The sequence below is a fragment of the Dendropsophus ebraccatus genome, chromosome 4 (genome assembly GCF_027789765.1).
Source record: "Dendropsophus ebraccatus isolate aDenEbr1 chromosome 4, aDenEbr1.pat, whole genome shotgun sequence".
NCBI classification, from domain to species: domain Eukaryota; kingdom Metazoa; phylum Chordata; class Amphibia; order Anura; family Hylidae; genus Dendropsophus; species Dendropsophus ebraccatus.
This window is the reverse complement of record NC_091457.1, coordinates 27,231,946-27,253,252: the sequence shown is the minus strand read 5'-3', so window position 1 is coordinate 27,253,252 and position 21,307 is coordinate 27,231,946. Positions and strand designations below refer to the sequence as shown.

The 21,307-nt window shown below is 41.7% G+C and overlaps 1 protein-coding gene across 1 annotated transcript; it reads right to left on the bottom strand.

The window, feature by feature from the left end:
* Positions 1–1,724: 1,724 nt before the first annotated feature.
* On the bottom strand, positions 1,725–20,820 carry LOC138789524 (astacin-like metalloendopeptidase). Its single transcript, XM_069968208.1, has 13 exons — positions 20,769–20,820; positions 19,721–19,748; positions 17,842–17,895; positions 17,335–17,475; positions 12,913–13,030; positions 11,084–11,262; positions 9,132–9,219; positions 8,606–8,733; positions 8,176–8,291; positions 6,962–7,172; positions 6,178–6,296; positions 5,858–6,080; positions 1,725–1,816 (listed from the first exon to the last, which is right to left on the bottom strand). Exons 1-13 carry the CDS (start codon positions 20,793–20,795, stop codon positions 1,809–1,811), a joined length of 1,440 nt encoding a protein of 479 aa, XP_069824309.1. The 5' UTR covers positions 20,796–20,820; the 3' UTR covers positions 1,725–1,808.
* Positions 20,821–21,307: the final 487 nt, after the last annotated feature.

Sequence of the window (21,307 nt, the reverse complement as noted above, 5' to 3'; positions counted from 1 at the left end):
GTGCTTTAATGTCTGCACCAAACACTACTGACCAGGTGTGGCCATCTTTACAGATACTCAAACTTCTGTCTGCAAATGGATTCAAGGTGACAGGTACCATTTAAAGGAGAAGGCCGGCAAAATTTTTTATTAAAGTTTTGTATTGCCCCCCAAAAGTTATACAAATTACCAATATACAATTATTACGGGAAATGCTTATAAAGTTCTTTTTTCCCTGCACTTACTACTGCATCAAGGCTTCACTTCCTGGATAACATGGTGATGTCACTTCCTGGATAACATGGTGATGTCACTTCCTGGATAACATGGTGATGTCACTTTCTGGATAACATGGTGATGTCACTTCCTGGATAACATGGTGATGTCACGACCCGACTCCCAGAGCTGTGCGGGCTGTGGCTGCTGGAGAGGATGATGGCAGAGGGTGCTCAGTGTCCCTCCAGTGCCCTGTGTCCCTCAGTGTCTCCCTGCCATCATCCTCTCCAGCAGCCAAAGCCCGCACAGCTCTGGGAGTCGGGTCATGACATTACGATGTTATCCAGGAAGTGACATCACCATGTTATCCAGGAAGTGATATCACCATGTTATCCAGGAAGTGAAGCCTTGATGCAGTAGTAAGTACAGGGAAAAAAGCACTTTATAAACATTTCCCGTAATAGGTGTATATTGTTGATTTGTATAACTTTTGGGGGGCAATACAATACTTTAATAAAAAAAAAATTCTTCTCCTCCTCCTCCTTCTCCTTTAAGGCACCAGTATTATCAAAACATCAGTAGATAGAAAGATGTGATATGGTGTCTAGATGTCTAAGTCTACAATGTTGATCACCTTAATCCCACTGTCAAGCATGGTGGAAGTTAGTACTGTATATGGTTTTGGCTGCCATTTCATTGGGTCCAATAGTCATCCTTGAAGGTAAGATAACAGCCCAGAAGTTTCTGGATATTCTACGTGACCAGCTCCGTCTCATGGTTCAGACTTTGTTTCCAGATGGTGATTCAATCTTCCAGGATTATAATGCTCCTATTCACACTGCTCGGTGCACTGGATCTTGGTTTAAGGAGCAGAAAAAAGAAATTACCCTGGCTGCCCAGTCACCAGACCTTTTGAGCCTGTGTGGAGGCGCTCTTGAGAACAAGGTCAGGAAAAGATTCCAAACCCCACCCACCCACCTCAGTCACAGAATTAGCACTTGTTTTAGTTACTAAAATGTAAATTATTTTATTACACATTTTGTTGTGACTCTAGGGGACTCTATGACTGCTTATAGAGATCAGTACCTATGTACTGCATTGATTCATTAGCTTGGATTGCTACAGCCTGTTACATAACAATGTATATGTATGTAAATGGCCGCATGAATGATGTATAAATCATTCATGTGGACCAAATATGATTATAGTGACTTGCAAAGGCATTGCAAGAGAGTGCTGGCCTCACTAATCGGCGCTCGTTTGCCGTTGTAGATGGCGGAATATTGGGCCACATAAAAGGACTGTCACAAAGAATCGTGCAGCTACAAGTCAAGTGTCACTTGGAGAAACCACAGAGTTTTGTACTAGCTGTTGCTCCCATAGGATGGCTACCAATAAAAAAAAAATACTTTTAAAAATATGTATGCATTAGGGAGTCTGCAGATGAAAACTTACATAAGTGATGTTACAACCAAGGAGGAACACCAAGAGGAAGAGGAAAAACACCACTGGCAAATCATTCATGTGACTTTATTTGATATACAGTATAGTGAGTTGACTTGTTGTCTTCCAGTATCCATGCAGTATCAGAGGAGCAGGTCTTCTTTCTTGGTTCAGACCACTAAAAAAAAAAAAAAACACTTTAGTGAGAAGGTGGCTGACCCCCCTGCTTCCTGCAGGACTGAGCAACTCTCTAATGTGTATGGCGGCCTAACAACTCTCCCCTGACATATGATGTTGGTGAGAAGAAGCGTCAAGCATTTTGGATGTCTACTGTTTCACCCCTTTGTTTTCTGGGGGATAAGCCTCTTTCTCCATTCACAACTCATTAATGTTCAGCCAATAAATATGGGCACTAGTGATGAGCGAACCTTGCCTACGCTCGGTTTTGTCCGAACCTGAACACTCTGCAATTGATAACATTTTATTTAAAAGCTGTACAATTTTTCAGTAAACTTATTTTATTTTCAAGATCTCTGCATGCTGTCAATTAATAGAAAAGTTCATTTCAACTTCTAGTAGGTAAAAATCTGCCCAAGGACATGTCCTGGACACATGGATGCATGTGACAACTTCTATGGAACACTGTTTAGTCCCATTTACCAACCAAATACACCAAGAAGATATATATTATAGGCTGACTTTGTTGTGCTCCATAAGAGTACGCTCCGATTTTCCCATTGATAAAAACTGTTGCATTTCATAGCCACATTCTTAGATTTCTGCCACACATTTACATTTTCTGCCACAGAGTCAGATCTGAATATGAAGTACAGCATGGATTCCCATTGAATCTGCCTGATAAAACTACTGGATGTCAATGTACCCTAGGGTTAGATTATAAAGAGATCTGGTATCATTGATACTGGATGTTAGTAGTATATAGTGCTAGATGTTAGTAGTATATGATAGTGCTGGATGTTATTAGTATTTAATGCTAGATATTAGTATATAGTGCTAGATGTTAGCAGTATATAGTGCTAGATGTTAGTAGTATATGGAGCTAGATGGTAGTAGTATATAGTGCTAGATGTAAGTAATATATAGTGCTGAATGTTAGTAGTATATAGTACTAGATGTTAGTAGTATATGGAGCTAGATGTTAGCAGTATATAGTACTAGATGTTAGTAGTATATGGAGCTAGATGCTAGCAGTATATAGTGCTAGATGTTAGTAGTATATAGTGCTGGATTATAGTAGTATATAGTGCTAGATGTTAGTAGTATATAGTGCTGGATGTTAGTAGTATATAGTGCTGGATGTTAGTAGTATATAGTGCTAGATGTTAGTAGTTTATAGTGCTAGATGTTAGTAGTATATAGTGCTGGATGTTAGTAGTATATAGTGCTAGATGTTATTAGTATATAGTGCTAGATGTTAGTAGTATATAGTGCTATATGTTAGTAGTATATAGTGCTAGATGTCAGTAGTATTTAGTGCCGGATGTTAGTAGTATATAGTGCTAGATGTCAGTAGTATTTAGTGCCGGATGTTAGTAGTATATAGTGATGGATGTTAGTAGTATATAGTGCTGGATGTTATTAGTATATAATGGTAGATATTAGTATATAGTGCTGGATGTTAGTAGTATATGGAGCTAGATGTTAGTAGTATATGGAGCTAGATGTTAGTAGTATATAGTGCTGGATGTTAGTAGTATATAGTGCTAGATGTTATTAGTATATAGTGCTGGATGTTAGTAGTATATAGTGCTGGATGTTAGTAGTATATAGTGCTAGATGTTGTTAGTATATAGTGCTGGATGTTAGTAGTATATAGTGCTGGATTATAGTAGTATATAGTGCTAGATGTTAGTAGTATTTCAGGCCGGATGTTAGTAGTATATAGTGCTGGATGTTAAAAGTATATAGTGCTGGATTTTAGTAGTATATAGTGCTAGATGCTAGTAGTATATAGTGCTGGATGTTAAAAGTATATAGTTCTGGATGTTAGTAGTATATAGTGCTGGATGTTAGTAGTATATAGTGCTAGATGCTAGTAGTATATAGTGCTGGATGTTAGAAGTATATAGTTCTGTATGTTAGTAGTATATAGTGCTGGATGTTAGTAGTATATAGTGCTAGATGTTAGAAGTATATAGTGCTGGATGTTAGTAGTATATAGTGCTAGATGTTAGTAGTATATAGTGCTGGATGTTAGTAGTATATAGTGCTGGATGTTAGTAGTATATAGTGCTGGATGTTAGTAGTATATAGTGCTGGATGTTAGTAGTATATAGTGCTAGATGTTAGTAGTATATAGTGCTGGATGTTAGAAGTATATAGTTCTGGATGTTAGTAGTATATAGTGCTGGATGTTAGTAGTATATAGTGCTAGATGTTAGTAGTATATAGTGCTGGATGTTAGAAGTATATAGTTCTGGATGTTAGTAGTATATAGTGCTGGATGTTAGTAGTATATAGTGCTGGATGTTAGTAGTATATAGTGCTGGATGTTAGTAGTATATAGTGCTAGATGTCAGTAGTATTTAGTGCCGGATGTTAGTAGTATATAATGATGGATGTTAGTAGTATATAGTGCTGGATGTTATTAGTATATAATGGTAGATATTAGTATATAGTGCTAGATATTAGTATATAGTGCTGGATGTTAGTAGTATATGGAGCTAGATGTTAGTAGTATATGGAGCTAGATGTTAGTAGTATATGGAGCTAGATGTTAGTAGTATATGGAGCTAGATGTTAGTAGTATATAGTGCTGGATGTTAGTAGTATATAGTGCTAGATGTTAGCAGTATATAGTGCTAGATGTTAGTAGTATATAGTGCTGGATGTTAGTAGTATATAGTGCTAGATGTTATTAGTATATAGTGCTGGATGTTAGTAGTATATAGTGCTGGATGTTAGTAGTATATAGTGCTAGATGTTGTTAGTATATAGTGCTGGATGTTAGTAGTATATAGTGCTGGATGTTAGTAGTATATAGTGCTAGATGTTGTTAGTATATAGTGCTGGATGTTAGTAGTATATAGTGCTGGATTATAGTAGTATATAGTGCTAGATGTAAGTAGTATTTCAGGCCGGATGTTAGTAGTATATAGTGCTGGATGTTAAAAGTATATAGTGCTGGATTTTAGTAGTATATAGTGCTAGATGCTAGTAGTATATAGTGCTAGATGTTAGTAGTATATAGTGCTGGATGTTAGTAGTATATAGTGCTAGATGTTAGTAGTATATAGTGCTGGATGTTAGAAGTATATAGTTCTGGATGTTAGTAGTATATAGTGCTGGATGTTAGTAGTATATAGTGCTAGATGTTAGTAGTATATAGTGCTGGATGTTAGAAGTATATAGTTCTGGATGTTAGTAGTATATAGTGCTGGATGTTAGTAGTATATAGTGCTGGATGTTAGTAGTATATAGTGCTGGATGTTAGTAGTATATAGTGCTGGATGTTAGTAGTATATAGTGCTGGATGTTAGTAGTATATAGTGCTGGATGTTAGTAGTATAAATTGCTAGATGCTAGTAGTATATAGTGCTGGATGTTAAAAGTATATAGTTCTAGATGTTAGTAGTATATAGTGATAGATGTTAGTAGTATATAGTGCTGGATGTTAGTAGTATATAGTGCTGGATGTTAGTAGTATATAGTGCTGGATGTTAGTAGTATATAGTGCTGGATGTTAGTAGTATATAGTGCTGAGAAGCTGAGAATTATTGACACTGTATAATTGTACTGTATTGTTTTAGCAGTCAGTTCGCCACACATTATTCTTTACCCCAGGGAATATTAGATTTAGGGGCCTATTACACGAGACGATTATCGTGCGAAAAATCATTAAATCGTTCGAATTTAAACGATTGAAAATTTGTTCGTATGTCGTTGATCGTTGATAAAGATCTGAACCTAAAATTATCGTTAATCATTCGCTGTATTTTCAAGTTCGTTCGCTCAAGTTCAGCATGTGTTCACTAATTGTTCAGTGTAATTGCACATTGTTCATTGTTTTTCTGGAATCAGAAGGAATAAACGATCGTAGTAACCATCGCAATAACGATCGTAGTAACGATAGTAACTAACGATTATCGTTCTGTGTAATATGGTGAACGATTTCAGGTTAGCGATAAACAATCTCGTTTGCGATCGTTTATCGTTAGTCGTTAATCGTTAAAATTACTCCGTGTAATAGGACCCTTACCCGATGTGTACTTGATCTGGAAGCCCGTACTCTGCACCGATTTATCAGTGTGAAACTCCAGCAGCACCCAGTTCCCTGCAGTCACCAACGTCGGCATCTTCTTGGATCCACAAAACTTTGTAGACACTGAGGAGTCAATGTGAGAACCGTGCAGGATGGAGAGGTAATCATAGATACAGTTACGTGAAAGCTCGAGGGCAAAAGAGGTGAAACTGAGCTGCACCTATGGGGAGAATAAAAGATACAAACGCATCAAATTATTAAAGACTATGACCCAGATTTATTAAGGGTGTGCCAGAGGCAGCTCATCTCCTGCTTACCTTGTAACCAGGAGGGCCCACAATGGACCATTTACAGTCCGTAGATGAAAAATACTTGGTGGGATATCCTGGAGACATTACTGTTCCATTGACAGCTGTGAATGTCCCTCCACAAACCACTTCAAAAATAAATATAATGATTTAATAAGTTGCACACAGAAACGTTAAAGCTTTCATCATCCATATCACAAAGATCCCCAAAATGGCACCCCTAGCATGCTGCAGTACACCTGTCAGGAGCTGACACTGCCAGAGCACACCAATGGCATCTTTGGCAACCGGGCCGGCTTGTTGCTAAGGACACATCAGAGGCATCCCTAGTCTCTCTCACCGCAGCCAGTGCCCACACCGCCCACGGCTCAGGTGTTGTGGATCATGATTGTACTGACTGGCGGACTGCACCGCCAGTCAGCTCTGTACTGTGGCTGGGGGCTGGAGTCTCTGCCCCAATCACGTTCTGGGGTTGGGACTCCAGTCTCCATAAGACTACTACCCCCATCATGGTTAGTTGCCTGCTATAGAGCCTCATTGTGTGTGCCTAGGCTAGATATGCTTACTCTGGTTTGATTTCCCTGGTATACTGATTCCTGACTGTACTGCGACGGCCGTGGGTGACCAACCCGGCGAGTGGACACTGCCTTATTGTGTTCGTATTGTCTATTAAGGAGCAGATAACTCCAAAAGTCAGGGACAGTTGGCGGGTTCATGAGACAGGGCTTGGCTTTGTCTTTTGTCTCTAGACCCGTTCTAACAACACCTTGTGCTGTACCCACTATGGTGTCACCTGTCTGGTATGAGGCTGAGAAACTTGTCTTCTCTTTGCCCAAAAATTCCACTAACATCAGGTTTCCGGTGGACACGACTGGTGGGGGCTCTCCGGTCCCACATGTTGTATTCAGGAGAACTGGGGATGACTTGCTGGCTCCATCATAAACAATCATGTAGTCAGTGGAGCAGGATGGAGAAGTGGTGAAAGTATGAAACTTCAAAATGACCTAAAAACATGGAAGAAAAATCCCATCTTATCAACTCTCCCAGGATTGCACATAATTTCACAGCATCAATTCTTCTATTTTAAAGCGAACCTGTAATAAAGTCTAATTTGCAGACATGTTGGAGGAGGAGCTGGACAGATATATAGGAGATTTATCAAACATGGTGTAATGTAGAACTGGCTCAGTTGCCCCTAGCAACCAATCAGATTCCACCTTTCATTCCTCACAGACTCTTTAGAAAATGAAAGGTGGAATCTGATTGGTTGCTAGGGGCAACTGAGCCAGTTTCACTTTACACCATGTTTGATAAATCTCCCCCATAATTTTGTGGGAGAAGTTCCAGCATAACTTGCCATTTATTCATGTAAACTGGACTAAGTAGTCAAGTGGGTGGTCCTAATCGGTGATGGGCAGATACTTAGGTTCTGCAAAGCAAGATTCCGCGGAGTCTGGGTTGCGAGTCTCAAAACACGGAATAGCTAGATATCTCTAGCCTGTTGCCACAAGGTGCCTCCATGATGGGGAGAGCACCACACCACCCTGATAAATAGCCCCTTAAGTCCCACTTAGTTGCGAGTATTGGAACACAAACAGGGAAATACCAGGGTGGCCCCTTTTTGTCAATGTCTAACTCAAGGTTCGAGTATTGTGATCATGAAAAGGGCTTGCCAAGGCGAGTCTCAAAACACGGGATAGCCAGATATCTGTAGCCTGTTGCCACGGGGTGCCTCCATGATGGGGAGAGCACCACACCACACCCCATCATGGAGGCACCCCGTGGCAACAGGCTAGAGATATCTGGCTATCCCGTGTTTTGAGACTCGCAACCGACACTCTTGTTTTGCATATTTAAATTTTTGGGGGCATCAGTGGAGACTCTTGATTGAGTACTTCATTGGAGTTTTTTTCACTGTTCTCCTTGAGTTCAGTGATTACTGTGTTTTGTTAGATACTTAGGTTCCCCTAGGGTCCTGCACAGATCAACTAAAAGGAAATAAAATACCTTGTTTGCTGGAATACGAATGAGCCATATGCAGTTGAGTGTATTCAGGACTGAAGAATCTGTATATCCAGAATAAAAGGTGCCTGAGAGCTCGTAAAGAAGAAAACTACATATGTCTATGATTAAAAAAAAAAGCAAGAAAAAATTAGGTTACAGTTTGTATAGCAATCCTTACTGGGAAGGTAGTGGAGTGTAGAGGGGGCCACACATGTCCCCCTTACATAGCAATAGAATAGATTGACTTCCTGACGGCCTGACGTATCACTAGGCCTGAGGAAGTGCGCATGCGCAAAATGGCCATTAGTGAAACGCTCCTGCTTTTTAACATGTCTGCCATGTAACTTGTTTTTTGAAAATAAAGACTGAGTTTTTAACAAATGGTGATTGCTGCTGACTATTTTCTTTTACCTGTTTAGATCGATTTCCTTACCGCATTGATACAGACGATTGATCTTCAGAAGGTCCAAGCTGCTCAGTCCATATCTCTGCCCTATAGGGACAGTGGCATCAGGCTTTGGCACTATTGTGGGTTGCCCAGGGACATTGGTGAAGGAGTATCTAACCAGATGGAAACAAAATATAGATATATGAGAGGGGGGTTATCTAAACTAGGACTGCAGAATTAATTTCCCAGAATGCTTTGGAAAAATATAAGCTTGGATCTGTACTAGGGATGGTCCGAACCTGCCGAGGTTTGGGTTCGTACAAACCTGAACTCTCGGCAATGATTCCCACTGTCTTCCACCTCCGTGGAGAGGGTGGATACAGCCGGAGGACCGCCTGGAAAACTGGGATACAGCCTATAGCTGTAGACAGCGGGAATCATTGCTGAGAGTTCAGGTTCGTATGAACCCGAACCTCGGCAGGTTCAGACTATCCCTAATCTGTACAACTACATAGCACACAGAAAGGCAGGTTTTTTCATGGATTTAGCTGAACATATAAAGTTCACTTACCTCCCATAGTGCATCACGGACTGGTAATCATACTGTACGGCCAGGTTATTGGTTTCTGGGTCAGACTTCTCAAAGTTGCTCTTGTAGACTGTGGGTACATAGATTTAAAAGGTAATTATAATCTAAAAATTAAAGGGTTCTCCAGTGACAAAAAATGTTTCAGATCAACTGTTACACAAATAGTCATATAAATTTGTAAATTACTTGTATTTAAAATTCTTAAAGTGACTCTGTACCCACAATCTGTCCCCCCCAAACCACTTGTATCTTCGGATAGCTGCTTTTAATCCAAGATCTGTCCTGGGCTCCGTTTGGCAGGTGATGTAGTTATTGTCCTAAAAAAAAACTTTTAAACTTGCAGCCCTGTGTCATACTGCCGTGGCCTAGGGTATCCGTGCCCTAACCTTGCACCACCCCTCTGTCCCTCCTCCCCACCCTTTTCATCATTAGGAATGCCACTGGATTTTTCCTATTCCTCTACAGTGAACATTGCACAGGTGCTTAACGATCCAGCCCATGTGCAGTATTCACACAGCTGATGAATAGTAGACAATCTGCTGGAGCATTCCTAATCATGAGGAGGGTGGGGAGGAGGGATAGAGAGGTTGTGCCAGCCTAATGCACGGACACTCTAGGCCACGTCAGTTTGACACGGCTGTAAGTTTAAAAGTTGTTTTTTTAGGACAATAACTGCATCACCTGCCGAACGGACCCCAGGACAGATCTGGGATTAAAAGCAGCTATCTGACGGTACAAGTGGTTTGGGGGGGGGACAGATTGTGGGTACAGAGTCACTTTAAAGGACAACTCCAGCACAAAAAAGCCCTCAAACATAATTTTCATATATACCCTCACTGTAGAGTCTTTGGCCGCTCGAAATTCTGGTTCACGCCGATCGCCGTCTTCTGTGCTTCCTGATTTGGCCATTCAAAACTCCCACCTCCTCATTCATTGGATGAGATGGCTTGAAGCTTGCTTAGCCAGTCTGAGCTGAGCAAGCTGTGAGTCATCTGGTGACATAGTAGAGGGGGGGTTGGCCTAACTAAGGAACATTAAAGGCCTTTTGCATGGGCCAATTATCTTTGCAAGAAATGCTTCTTCAGACAATAATTGGCCCGTGTAAAAGTGACAGTGATCAGCCAAAGATGGGCAAAATGCCTGATTCTTGCCAGATTGTCTGTTTGGAGGGATAACGAAGGGCGGCAAACCGGTATATAAATATATATATTATATAAATATATATTTACACATTATAAAGTTTTGCCGGAGTTGTCCAAGTCCAGTACTTATCAGCTGCTGTATGTTCTGCAGTAGGTGGTGTATTCTTTCTAGTCTGACACAGTGCTCTCTGCTGCCACCTCTGTTTGTGACCAAAACTGCCCAAAGCAAATCTCCATAGAAAACCCTTTCTGTTTTGGACATGGACAGAGATGGCAGCAGAGAGCACTGTGTCAGACTAGAAAGAATACACCACTTCCTGCAGGACACACAGCAGCTGATATGTACTGAAAGACTGGAGATGGTAAAACAGAAATAATTTACAAATCTGTATAAATTTCTGACACCAGTTGATTTAAAAAAAAAATTCAACAGAATATCCCCTTTAGTAATTTTTTATACATGTTGCTTTCCTCAAATTGATCCTGAGTTACATCCCGTATTATACCCCAAAGCTGCACTCCCTTTTTTGCTAATATATATATATATATATATATATATATACAGTATATATATATATATATATATATCTATATGTTTAAATGTCTTGTATTGATCCTAAACATTTTTACTGACCAACCAACCTGGCCTTGCGGGAGTCTCGTGTGACCTTTGATTTGTGGGGGAACAGTCCACCCTATTAAATGGAAGGGTTGGCCTTGAGTATAAAGGTTCTGTACCGTAATCATTCCCAGCAAAAATATACATGTAATGGGTATAGATCACCGAGTTACCATCAGGTATATTCGCCCAGTAGATATCCACATAATTGTCACGGTCACTTCTCGTATGTTCATGGACAAATCCCAGGACGTGATTGAGTTCATGTTGTACGACTCCTTTTGATACGCAGCCAGGGTTGAGTAAAGAGAGATCCTGGGGGCCTCCAATCCTGCCCAGATAGGACCAGCATCTGAGGGAGCACCGGTAACGTCAGTGGCCTATCTATAGATAGAAAGAAATCTAAAGAGAATGGGGAAGAAGACAGACATCTAGAAAAAGAAGAAGAGAAACCTAAAAGTGCTAAGGTCTACCCACAACTTATATATACTCAACACAAACATCATTTGGTGGAATATGGAGAAAGCTATACATTTTTAGTTAGTCAGCTGATCTATGACCACAAGTACCCTATAAGCAGCTATAAGCACATCTCATTGTTTCTAATAATAACCCCGAACCTTCGGGAAACCTGTGGCCAAATTCTCACCACCATTTGATCAAAGGCTCCCATATAAAGCATACCCAAACCCATCACTCATAAATCTCTAATGCAAAGTAAAAGGAGAGAAAATAGAGAATAGAGTGCACTCCAAGACAGCCATCATTCTGTAATGTCTACATACACACAACTACACAGGAGCAGATTCGCTAAACCTTTAAAGCTTTATGGTCTAAGAATGGGCCAGCGGCTCCTGCTGCTTCATAGCTTTGCTGTTTCTTTAGGCACTACGGTATAACTATCCATTGTCTCACTTTGGAACAATATTTTACACCAAAGTTTTGCCCCAAAACTAAAACCAGGAGTGGATTGAAGACACAGAAAGGCTATTTTCACACACTGTTGAAATTGAGTGGATGGCCACCATTCAATGGTAAATAATTGTTTATTTAAAAAAAAAAAAAAAAGTCTGTTGTTTTAAAATAATAATGGCTGTTATTTGCTAATAAATGGCGGCCATCCACTCAATTTCAACAGTGTGTTAACATAGCCTTTCTGTGTTTTCAATCCACTCTTGGTTTTGGTTGCAAAATACTGACCAGAATACTGAGCAAAAATACTGTGTGTGAACAATAATGAGAAAAAAAATACAGACCTATATTTCATTTCCATCAGGGGATTTAAACCAAAGACTGAACTGCTGGTTGTCTCTAGGTAGGTGAGTTAGCCTTAGATCACAGCTCCAACACATTGGGGCTAAGAGATTCAACAACATCTGAGTGTTTCTTTTAGACATAAACTGCCTACAGAGGACTGATCTGCAATCAGAGACACTGGCTGACAGCTAAGCGAGCAGGAGGCTGGGCAGCATTGATTATTCATGAAGAAGAGGAAGGAGCGGTGAGGTGTGCCAAAGTGTGGCACAAACAACTCATCTTTGACTCTTCATTACAGTAGGAGACGTGAGATTGTACATAGTGCACGGAAAATTACCAAAAGGCACCATGCTCACTAAGGGGCTGCCAGCTACAGCACACTGTCAGTACCTGAGGTAGGGCCTGGGAGCTGACAGATTCCCTTTAAATTCTGTTTTTCTATTGTATCAAATATTTATTTCATGCAATAAAATGCTAAATAATTGTTTACAGCTCATACAATGTGATTTTCTGGAATTTTTTTTTCTCTAGATTTTGTCTCTCACAGGTGGAGTACCTACCATAAAAATTCGATAAAACCTCTCCATACTTTGAAGCTTGGAAAACGTGCAAAATCGTCAGCATGTCAAATACTCATTTTCTCAGTATATAATGAGATCCCGATATAAAAATTTGTAAAAAATGTCAAATTGGAGGTGCATGCTCTGCTGACCCAGAAGTCTACAGATCCAAATATAACACATACCCATCGACTGAATGGATCTGGATATAATCTGTCTCTGATTTCCTTTCCACAAAACGAATACAAGTCAAAATGGTGTATTCTTGAATGGCTGAATGGATGACCTCAGAGTCAGCGGAGGCTAAAAGGGAGACAGAAGAAGTCAGAGTTTTAAGTGTCCATGTCACATCTATCTATCTATCTATCTATCTATCTATCTATCTATCTATCTATCTATCTCCTATCTATCTCCTATCTGTCTGTCTATCTATCTATCTATCTATCTATCTATCTATCTATCTATCTATCTATTTATCTATCTATCTCCTATCTATCTATCTATCTATCTATCTATCTATCTATCTATCTTCTATCTATCATCTATCTATCTATTTATCTATCTATCTATCTATCTATCTATCTATCTATCTATCTATCTATCTCCTATCTATCTCCTATCTGTCTGTCTATCTATCTATCTATCTATCTATCTATCTATCTATCTATTTATCTATCTATCTCCTATCTATCTATCTATCTATCTATCTATCTATCTATCTATCTATCTTCTATCTATCATCTATCTATCTATCTATCTATCTATCTATCTATCTATCTTCTATCTATCATCTATCTATCTATTTATCTATCTATCTATCTATCTATTTATCTATTAAAGAGAAAATGAGCAGCACAGCAGGGTAAATTGTAGGTGCCAGCGGTCAGGGTCCTGACTTCAGACCGATTTTAGATATATGTAGAAAGTGTCTGGATTGCTGCACCTATGAATTGAATAAAACACAGTTTATTTTGCACGACAACCTTGTGTGCTGCGGACTTTCTACATATATCTATTTATCTATCTATCTATCTATCTATCTCCTATCTATCTATCTATCTATCTATCTATCTATCTATCTATCTATCTATCTTTCTATCTACAGTATCTACAGGGCCGGATTAAAGGGAGGGCACCAGGGGCACGTGCCCAGGGGCCTCCACCACTACGGGGCCTCAACCAGCCCAAACATGGAAGTAGGGTTTGTGAAAAAAAAGCAAACAGTAGAGGATACACAACCTCACACAGAGTGTTGTGTATCCTCACTGTTTGCTGCTAACCATGGCTGCAGCAGCCTGTGTGTCCTATTACTCCTGCTTTCCCTGTGAGGACTGTGATATGGCTGAGAGACTGGAAACCAGGGCAGCTTCAGGACAGGATACCCTGCTCAGTGTGAGCTAAAGGACCTGCAGAGATGTCAGGCCCATGTGATGAGGGAGAAGCCAGACTCTGCAAGCTGTCGGAGGGGATGTATATGGAGAGGAGCTCGTATCTGTATGAGCAGGTAACCAGCCCTTTAATGTGTACACACAAACACACCAGCCTGTTACACATACATATCTTTTATTAATGCTCACACACATACAGCTCTGCTACTCTCCACATTGCCCCCTTAATGCCATCACCCCCCCTCCCCCCCTCCAGTTTCCACAACATTGTCCACATTTTGTGGTGAGACCCAATACCCCCTCAGTGGCACAGTGCACAGTATTGCTCTACTGCTGGACGAATAGCCTCTGTCCCCATTACCAAATAATGTCTGCCATGTTGCTGTTATATAGCCATCTAGATCAGGGGTGGGGAACCTCCGGCCCGCGGGCCGCATCCGGCCCCTGAGACCTCCCGATGCGGCCCGCGGCCCGCAGCTCCCCTGTGATGCGCGCCGCTCTGGAGGAGGAAGAAGCCGGCATACACAGCATCCTCCGGTGTCCGCTGTCTGTGCCGGCTTCTTCCCCAGCAGAGCGGCGCGTGTCTTTAGTCTCTTGCGGGCCGCGCGCGATGACGTCATTTCATCGCGCGCCGCCTGCAGGAGAAGACCGGCACAGAGGACCTGGGAGAGAAGAGGACCTGGACTGCGTGGGAGCGGAGGTAAGGTGAGTGGGATGTTTATTTTTTTATTTGGGGGTTAACTAGGATCCTAGGGACATGATTGATGGGGGGGGGGGGGGACAACTAGGCTACCAGGGACATGACTGGTGGGGGGGACAACTAGGCTACCAGGGACATGACTGATGGGGGGGGGGGACAACTAGGCTACCAGGGATATGACTGATGGGGGGGGGACAACTAGGCTACCAGGGACATGCCTGACGGGGGGGGGGGGGGAATAACTAGGCTACCAGGGACATGCCTGATGGGGGGGACAACTAGGCTACCAGGGACATGACTGATGGGGGGGGGGAATAACTAGGCTACCAGAGACATGACTGATGGGGGGGAATAACTAGGCTACCAGAGACATGACTGATGGGGGGGGGGAATAACTAGGCTACCAGGGACATAACTGATGGGGGGGGGACTACTAGGCTACCAGGGACATGCCTGATGGGGGTTAACTAGGCTACCAGGGACATGCCTGATGGGGGGGGGGGAATAACTAGGCTACCAGGGACATGCCTGATGGGGGGGGGGACAACTAGGCCACCAGGGACATGACTGATGGGGGGGACAACTAGGCTACCAGAGACATGACTGATGGGGGGGGACAACTAGGCTACCAGGGACATGACTGATGGGGGGGGACAACTAGGCTACCAGGGACATGACTGATGGGGGGATAACTAGGCCACCAGGGACATGACTGATGGGGGAGACAACTAGGCTACCAGAGACATGACTGATGGGGGGGGAATAACTAGGCTACCAGGGACATGACTGATGGGGGGGGGGAATAACTAGGCTACCAGGGACATGACTGATGGGGGGGGGACAACTAGGCTACCAGGGACATGACTGATGGGGGGGACAACTAGGCTACCAGAGACATGACTGATGGGGGGGAATAACTAGGCTACCAGGGACATGCCTGATGGGGGTTAACTAGGCTACCAGGGACATGACTTGGGGGTTAACTAGACTACAAGGGGCATCACTGGGGGTTAACTACAATAGCAGGGGCACTAGGGGAACAATACTATGCCTTGTCCTGGGTGCTGCAAACCCCCGCTACTAACTGCCGCGCGCGGTATGCGGCCCTCGAATGATTTTATTAATGCCCGACCGGCCCTCGACATGGAAAAGGTTCCCCACCCCTGATCTAGATTAACCAGGCTGGAGTTTGTTTCTTATTCAGCAGTTTCTTACTCAGAGGATTTTTATTTCTCCTGTTTTAGCTATTATTCTTACAGAAAATGTATAATATTCATTACCTGCTTGTAAGTGAGGAGCCCTGAGGGGATTGGTGGTAAATATGGCCAAAAGGATCACACGGTTGGCATAAAAATGGGCATCAAAGTAAAAACACAAAATTATGATTTAAAAATAAAATTGACTTTGGACCACTGATCTCACACTGCGTACACAGAGAGGGGGGGACCCCGCATCACACTGATAATACACAGAGAGGGGGGACCCCGCATCACACTGATAATACACAGAGAGGGGGGACCCCGCATCACACTGATAATACACAGAGAGGGGGGACCCCGCATCACACTGATAATACAAAGAGAGGGGGGACCCCGCATCACACTGATAATACACAGAGAGGGGGGACCCCGCATCACACTGATAATACACAGAGAGGGGGGACCCCGCATCACACTGACAATACAAAGAGAGGGACCCCGCATCACACTGATAATACACAGAGAGGGGGGACCCCGCATCACACTGATAATAGACAGAGACGGACCCCGCATCACACTGATAATACACAGAGAGGGGGGACCCCGCATCACACTGATAATACACAGAGGGGCCCCGCATCACACTGATAATACACAGAGAGGGGCCCGCATGAAATTAAATGAAAACTGACAGTTTTCAACACTGAATTTAAAGGAAATGAAACATCTACAAACATTTTCACTACAATTCATGAAGAGCTCGGTGTCACAGCCGTGTTTAATGTTCATTAACATTATACATCTCCTACAGTAAGGCAGCCATTTGTATGGATGGCTGTATATTTTTTTTTTTTTTTTTTTTTTGGGGGGGGGGGGGTGAATAAGAGGCCTCAAACAAAATTGTCGCCCGGGGCCTCCACCAACCTTAATCCGGCCCTGAGTATCTATCTATCTATCTATCTATCTATCTATCTATCTATCTATCTATCTATCTATCTCATATCTATCTATCTATCTATCTCCTATCTATCTATCTATCTATCTATCTATCTATCTATCTATCTATCTATCTGTCTATCTCCTATCTATCTATCTATCTATCTATCTATCTATCTATCTATCTCCTATCTATCTCCTATCTATCTATCTATCTATCTATCTATCTCCTATCTATCTCCTATCTATCTATCTATCTATCTATCTATCTATCTATCTATCTATCTATCTATCTATCCAATACCCATATACTGGACTGGTACATATGGACGGTGAGCATTAACATCCCCAGTGATTTACATAATTTATTATTAGATAGCTTACAGTAATCCTTGGACAATGTGTAGGGAACAAGGACCAGTCCAGAACTGGCTTTTGGCCAGAAGCAGGCTTGGCCCGGACAGGACAGGGCACTGCGGCTCAGTCGTACAGCTATGTCTCCATGATGCATTGGCCTCTTGATATCTATATATATATTACAAGACAAAGCATATTATGAACACAGATAATCTATCAGTACAGCTGTAGTAAGACGTACCCTGAGATGACCACCCAAGCCATGACCTGACCTATGGTTCTCTACCTGCTAAATACTGCCCATTCTTATTGTACACAAAGGAAAGATGTAAACCAGTAAATATTGCCTTGTGTATATGAGGATGAGTTATTCTTCCAATATACGTATCCCATACATGGTACCCTCCTCTCCTGATTCCTGGTGTAGGTGGTGGGTATAGATCTCTGTAGTCTCTGTGATAACCTTTCTCTTCTTATCAGAATGCTCCGTGACTTGGTGTCTGACAGATTTGTTGTCTGGTGTATCGGTATTACCTTTGCTTTCTTTAATTATTACACTGGCGACATCTTCTCCCATCTCTTCCGCTCCTGCAGAAACAAACAAGTCAGGCAATCTGCATCTGAGACAATGGCAATCAGGTTATGGGCTCCATGGGACAATTACATGACAATAGGTCACCGGGCCACCAGACCTGCTCTAGATTTCTAGGACATGGCCGACTCCAAGGTGAAGAAGTAATTTGCATCGCTTATTGTGACAATGATCTCCACTAAAGCAATCATGCTAATATATAATGTGGGATAAAATACAATTAAATCAAAGTGATCTGATAGCAGGAGCTTTGCTAACTTGTACCATGAAGACTTTAACCCCATTGTTTTTTCCTCCTTCTTGTTAAAAGACTATAGCGCTCGCATTTTTATCACCTACAGACCCTCATTATTATTTCCGCCACTAATTGTACTTTGCAATGACAAACTTCCATTATTCCATAAAATATGCTCCGAAACCAGCAAAAAAATTATTTGGGCAGTGAAATTGATCTGTGATCCATGATCTGTGCTTTCTATTGGTACCTTGCTTGCCTATATATTCGACTTTTCAATCACTTTTTATTACAATTTTTCCGGATTTCATGTGACCAAAATGCACAATTTTGCACACACGCAACGATACCAAATATGTTTTTTTTATTTAATTATTTATTTATTTTTATTTATAAAATGGCAAAAGGGGGGTGATTCAAACTTTTATTAGGGGAGGGGATTTTTATATTAATTTGAAGTCCCCCTTAGTACAACTCTCATAGAGATCAGTGCAGTATACATTATACAGTACTGATCCATTAGATCAGTGCTGTATTGCTCTGGGCTGCTGCAACCCAGAGCTATGGAATGCAGATTTGGGATCAGCATCATTGCGATGCTGAGGCCGGTCGGCAATTTAAATGCAGCTGTAGTTGAGCAACAGCAGGCTGAATATTTTATGGGTGATGCAATGGCTCATGCTGATGCTCATGCTAGTTGCTTAAATTATATGAGCACTGTGGCTGATATTGTTATATATTACTATATGACTGTGTATAACTTTCTTATGTAATTATTTAAAGGATAACAATAATGGGGGAAATTTATCAAACTTGATGTAAAGTGAAACTGGCTCAGTTCCCCCTAGCAACCAATCAGATTCCACCTTTCATTCCTCACAGATTCTTTGGAAAATGAAAGGTGGAATCTGATTGGTTGCTAGGGGCAACTGAGCCAGTTTTACTTTACACCATGTTTGATAAATCTCCCCCAATATCTTTAAAGGAGAAGTCCGGTGTGGGGAAAAAATAATTTCAGGGCTGGGGGTGGGGAAAGATAAAAAAAGAAGTTATATTTAACTGTCCCGCTGTCCGAGGAGCGCTAAGTTCCACTTCTGGACCCCAGTCGGGTTAGCTCCCCTCTAGCTACATTACTCCCCCGTTTATGGATGTCCCGCTCAGCCAGTCAGTGACTGTGACGGGACACGGATTAAGTTACTGGTTGGCTGAGTGGGCTTAATTCAACCCGCTTGTGACATTCAACCTGGGTGTTGACGTACCCGGAAACTGGGAGAAGATGACATCCGGCGGGATACGGGAGCCCAGTGATGCATCTCGGGGACAGGTGAGCATATTGCAAATTTACCCCCACCCCCTGCCATAATGATTTTTTGCCCCCCCTTCAGACTTCTCCTTTAAGGTACAGTTCACATCTGTGCTGATAATTCCAGTTTTCTGCACAGCCATAGAAACATAAAATAAAGGCAATGCTGGATCCCTCACATAGCAAACACCAGCTGGCAATTTTATTTGGCTGGTTTGGCACAACTTAGAATTGTATTTTTTGGGCACATACTAAAGCATATGTAAAGGTATATAGGACGTACCATTTTGGCTGTCTTCTCCAACTGAGTTCTGCAAAGAATGAGAACAAAAATTCACATGACAGAATAACATTTACAGTCTCTTTCTTTATTTTGGCCACATTTAACTTTTTCCTAGACAACCCATTTAACTCTTTAAAGGGGTAATTCAGGATTAGAAAAAGCACAGCTACTTTCTTGTAAAAACAGAATCACCCCTGTCCTCAGGTTGTTTGTGGTATTACAATTCACCTACATTCACAATAATGGAACTGGGCTGCAAAATGTAGAATTGGCTCAGTTGCCCCTAGCAACCAGATTCTATCTTTCATTTTCCGAACAATCCGTGAGGAAAGAAAAGTGGAATCTGATAGGTTGCTAGGGGCAACTGAGCCAGTTAATATATCTCCCCCATTGTTTAAATTATGTTTTTATGTTAAACATATTTTTTAGGAATTTTCGTTTGATTTTCCGAAATCTTCTATTTTTCTATTTATATTATAAAGTAATCCTCATTCTCACCACTGAGAATATAACTAAGCTGAGACTTCCTGATTTGTCTGTAGTGAGACTGCTGTAAAGTGATCTGTACATCATTGCAGCGACATGTGACACAAGTAGATAGAGGAGACAATAGCAGCTCCCTGTAGAATGACCTCACATGTCACAGAGCGCACTCAGTAATGTTTCACATTTATCTCAAGGAGACAGACTCTGTCTACTGTTGTCTATGTCCATGAGCCTAGCTGTAATGTATGTCCCTAAATGCTGTTAAGAACAGCCCAGGCAAGATGGCTGGTCCTACAAAAGTACAAAAAGTAAAATAAAATAAAAAATACAGTCATTAAATAGAAACAGATTAAAATAAAAGAGCAAATTTTTGTATCTGATTATAATCAGAAATTTCTTTTTTTAGGTGATATACTCCCTTTAATTGTTTTTACACTCCGTGGGTCAGGAGCAGAGGACCCAGCTCACAGAGTGTAAAGATTTAAGTGGTAATGCAATAACATCACCACTTTCCTCCTTTGGACTAGCAGTAAGTAGTGGTACATCCTGCACCAATACTTACTGTAAAGGAGCAGGGATTTGCCATCATAATGAGGGGAATCCTCACTCTAAACGGGTTGGTGGCAGCCAGAGAGGGGCCACTTGACTTGTCCTGCCGTGTAAAGGCACTGCATACGAGCACCCATCTAGCTGATAGGCACTCATTTGCGGCCTCCATGGCTGACAAATCTTTAAGTCTAAAAGGACCTTAAGCTGGGACAACCTCTTTGAATTTTGGTATAAAATGGAAAAAAAAAATCCACAAGTCTGCCATTTTGTTTACTGGAAATTATTCTGAATCCAATTGTCTGGTGCACAGGAGATGGTCCCAGCGCCCACAGTGCACTACTTACCCTGGCCACTCATGATGCTTCTTGTTGAATATGCCACTTGTGGGCCACAGCGCGACCCTATTCAATTGCCTGAGTGTCACACAGTGCAACAGACAACATAACATAATGGTTTCCAGTCCAGCAATGGCTGTGTAGGCCTAGCCTTATAGATGTACATAATCTAGCCTTATGTATGAGTATATGTAAGGCCAGATTGAGTGCTTGCCAA

Bases quoted from the DNA above. Each gene is read 5' to 3' on its own strand.
- LOC138789524 (XM_069968208.1), bottom strand. From the start codon at position 20,795: ATGATGGCAAATCCCTGCTCCTTTACA. The intron at 11,263-12,912 runs GTATGTGTTATA...GTGCTCCCTCAG, and splicing joins CAGATCCATTCAGTCGATGG to ATGCTGGTCCTATCTGGGCA. The intron at 9,220-11,083 runs GTAACTCGGTGA...ATGTACCCACAG, and splicing joins CTGGGCGAATATACCTGATG to TCTACAAGAGCAACTTTGAG.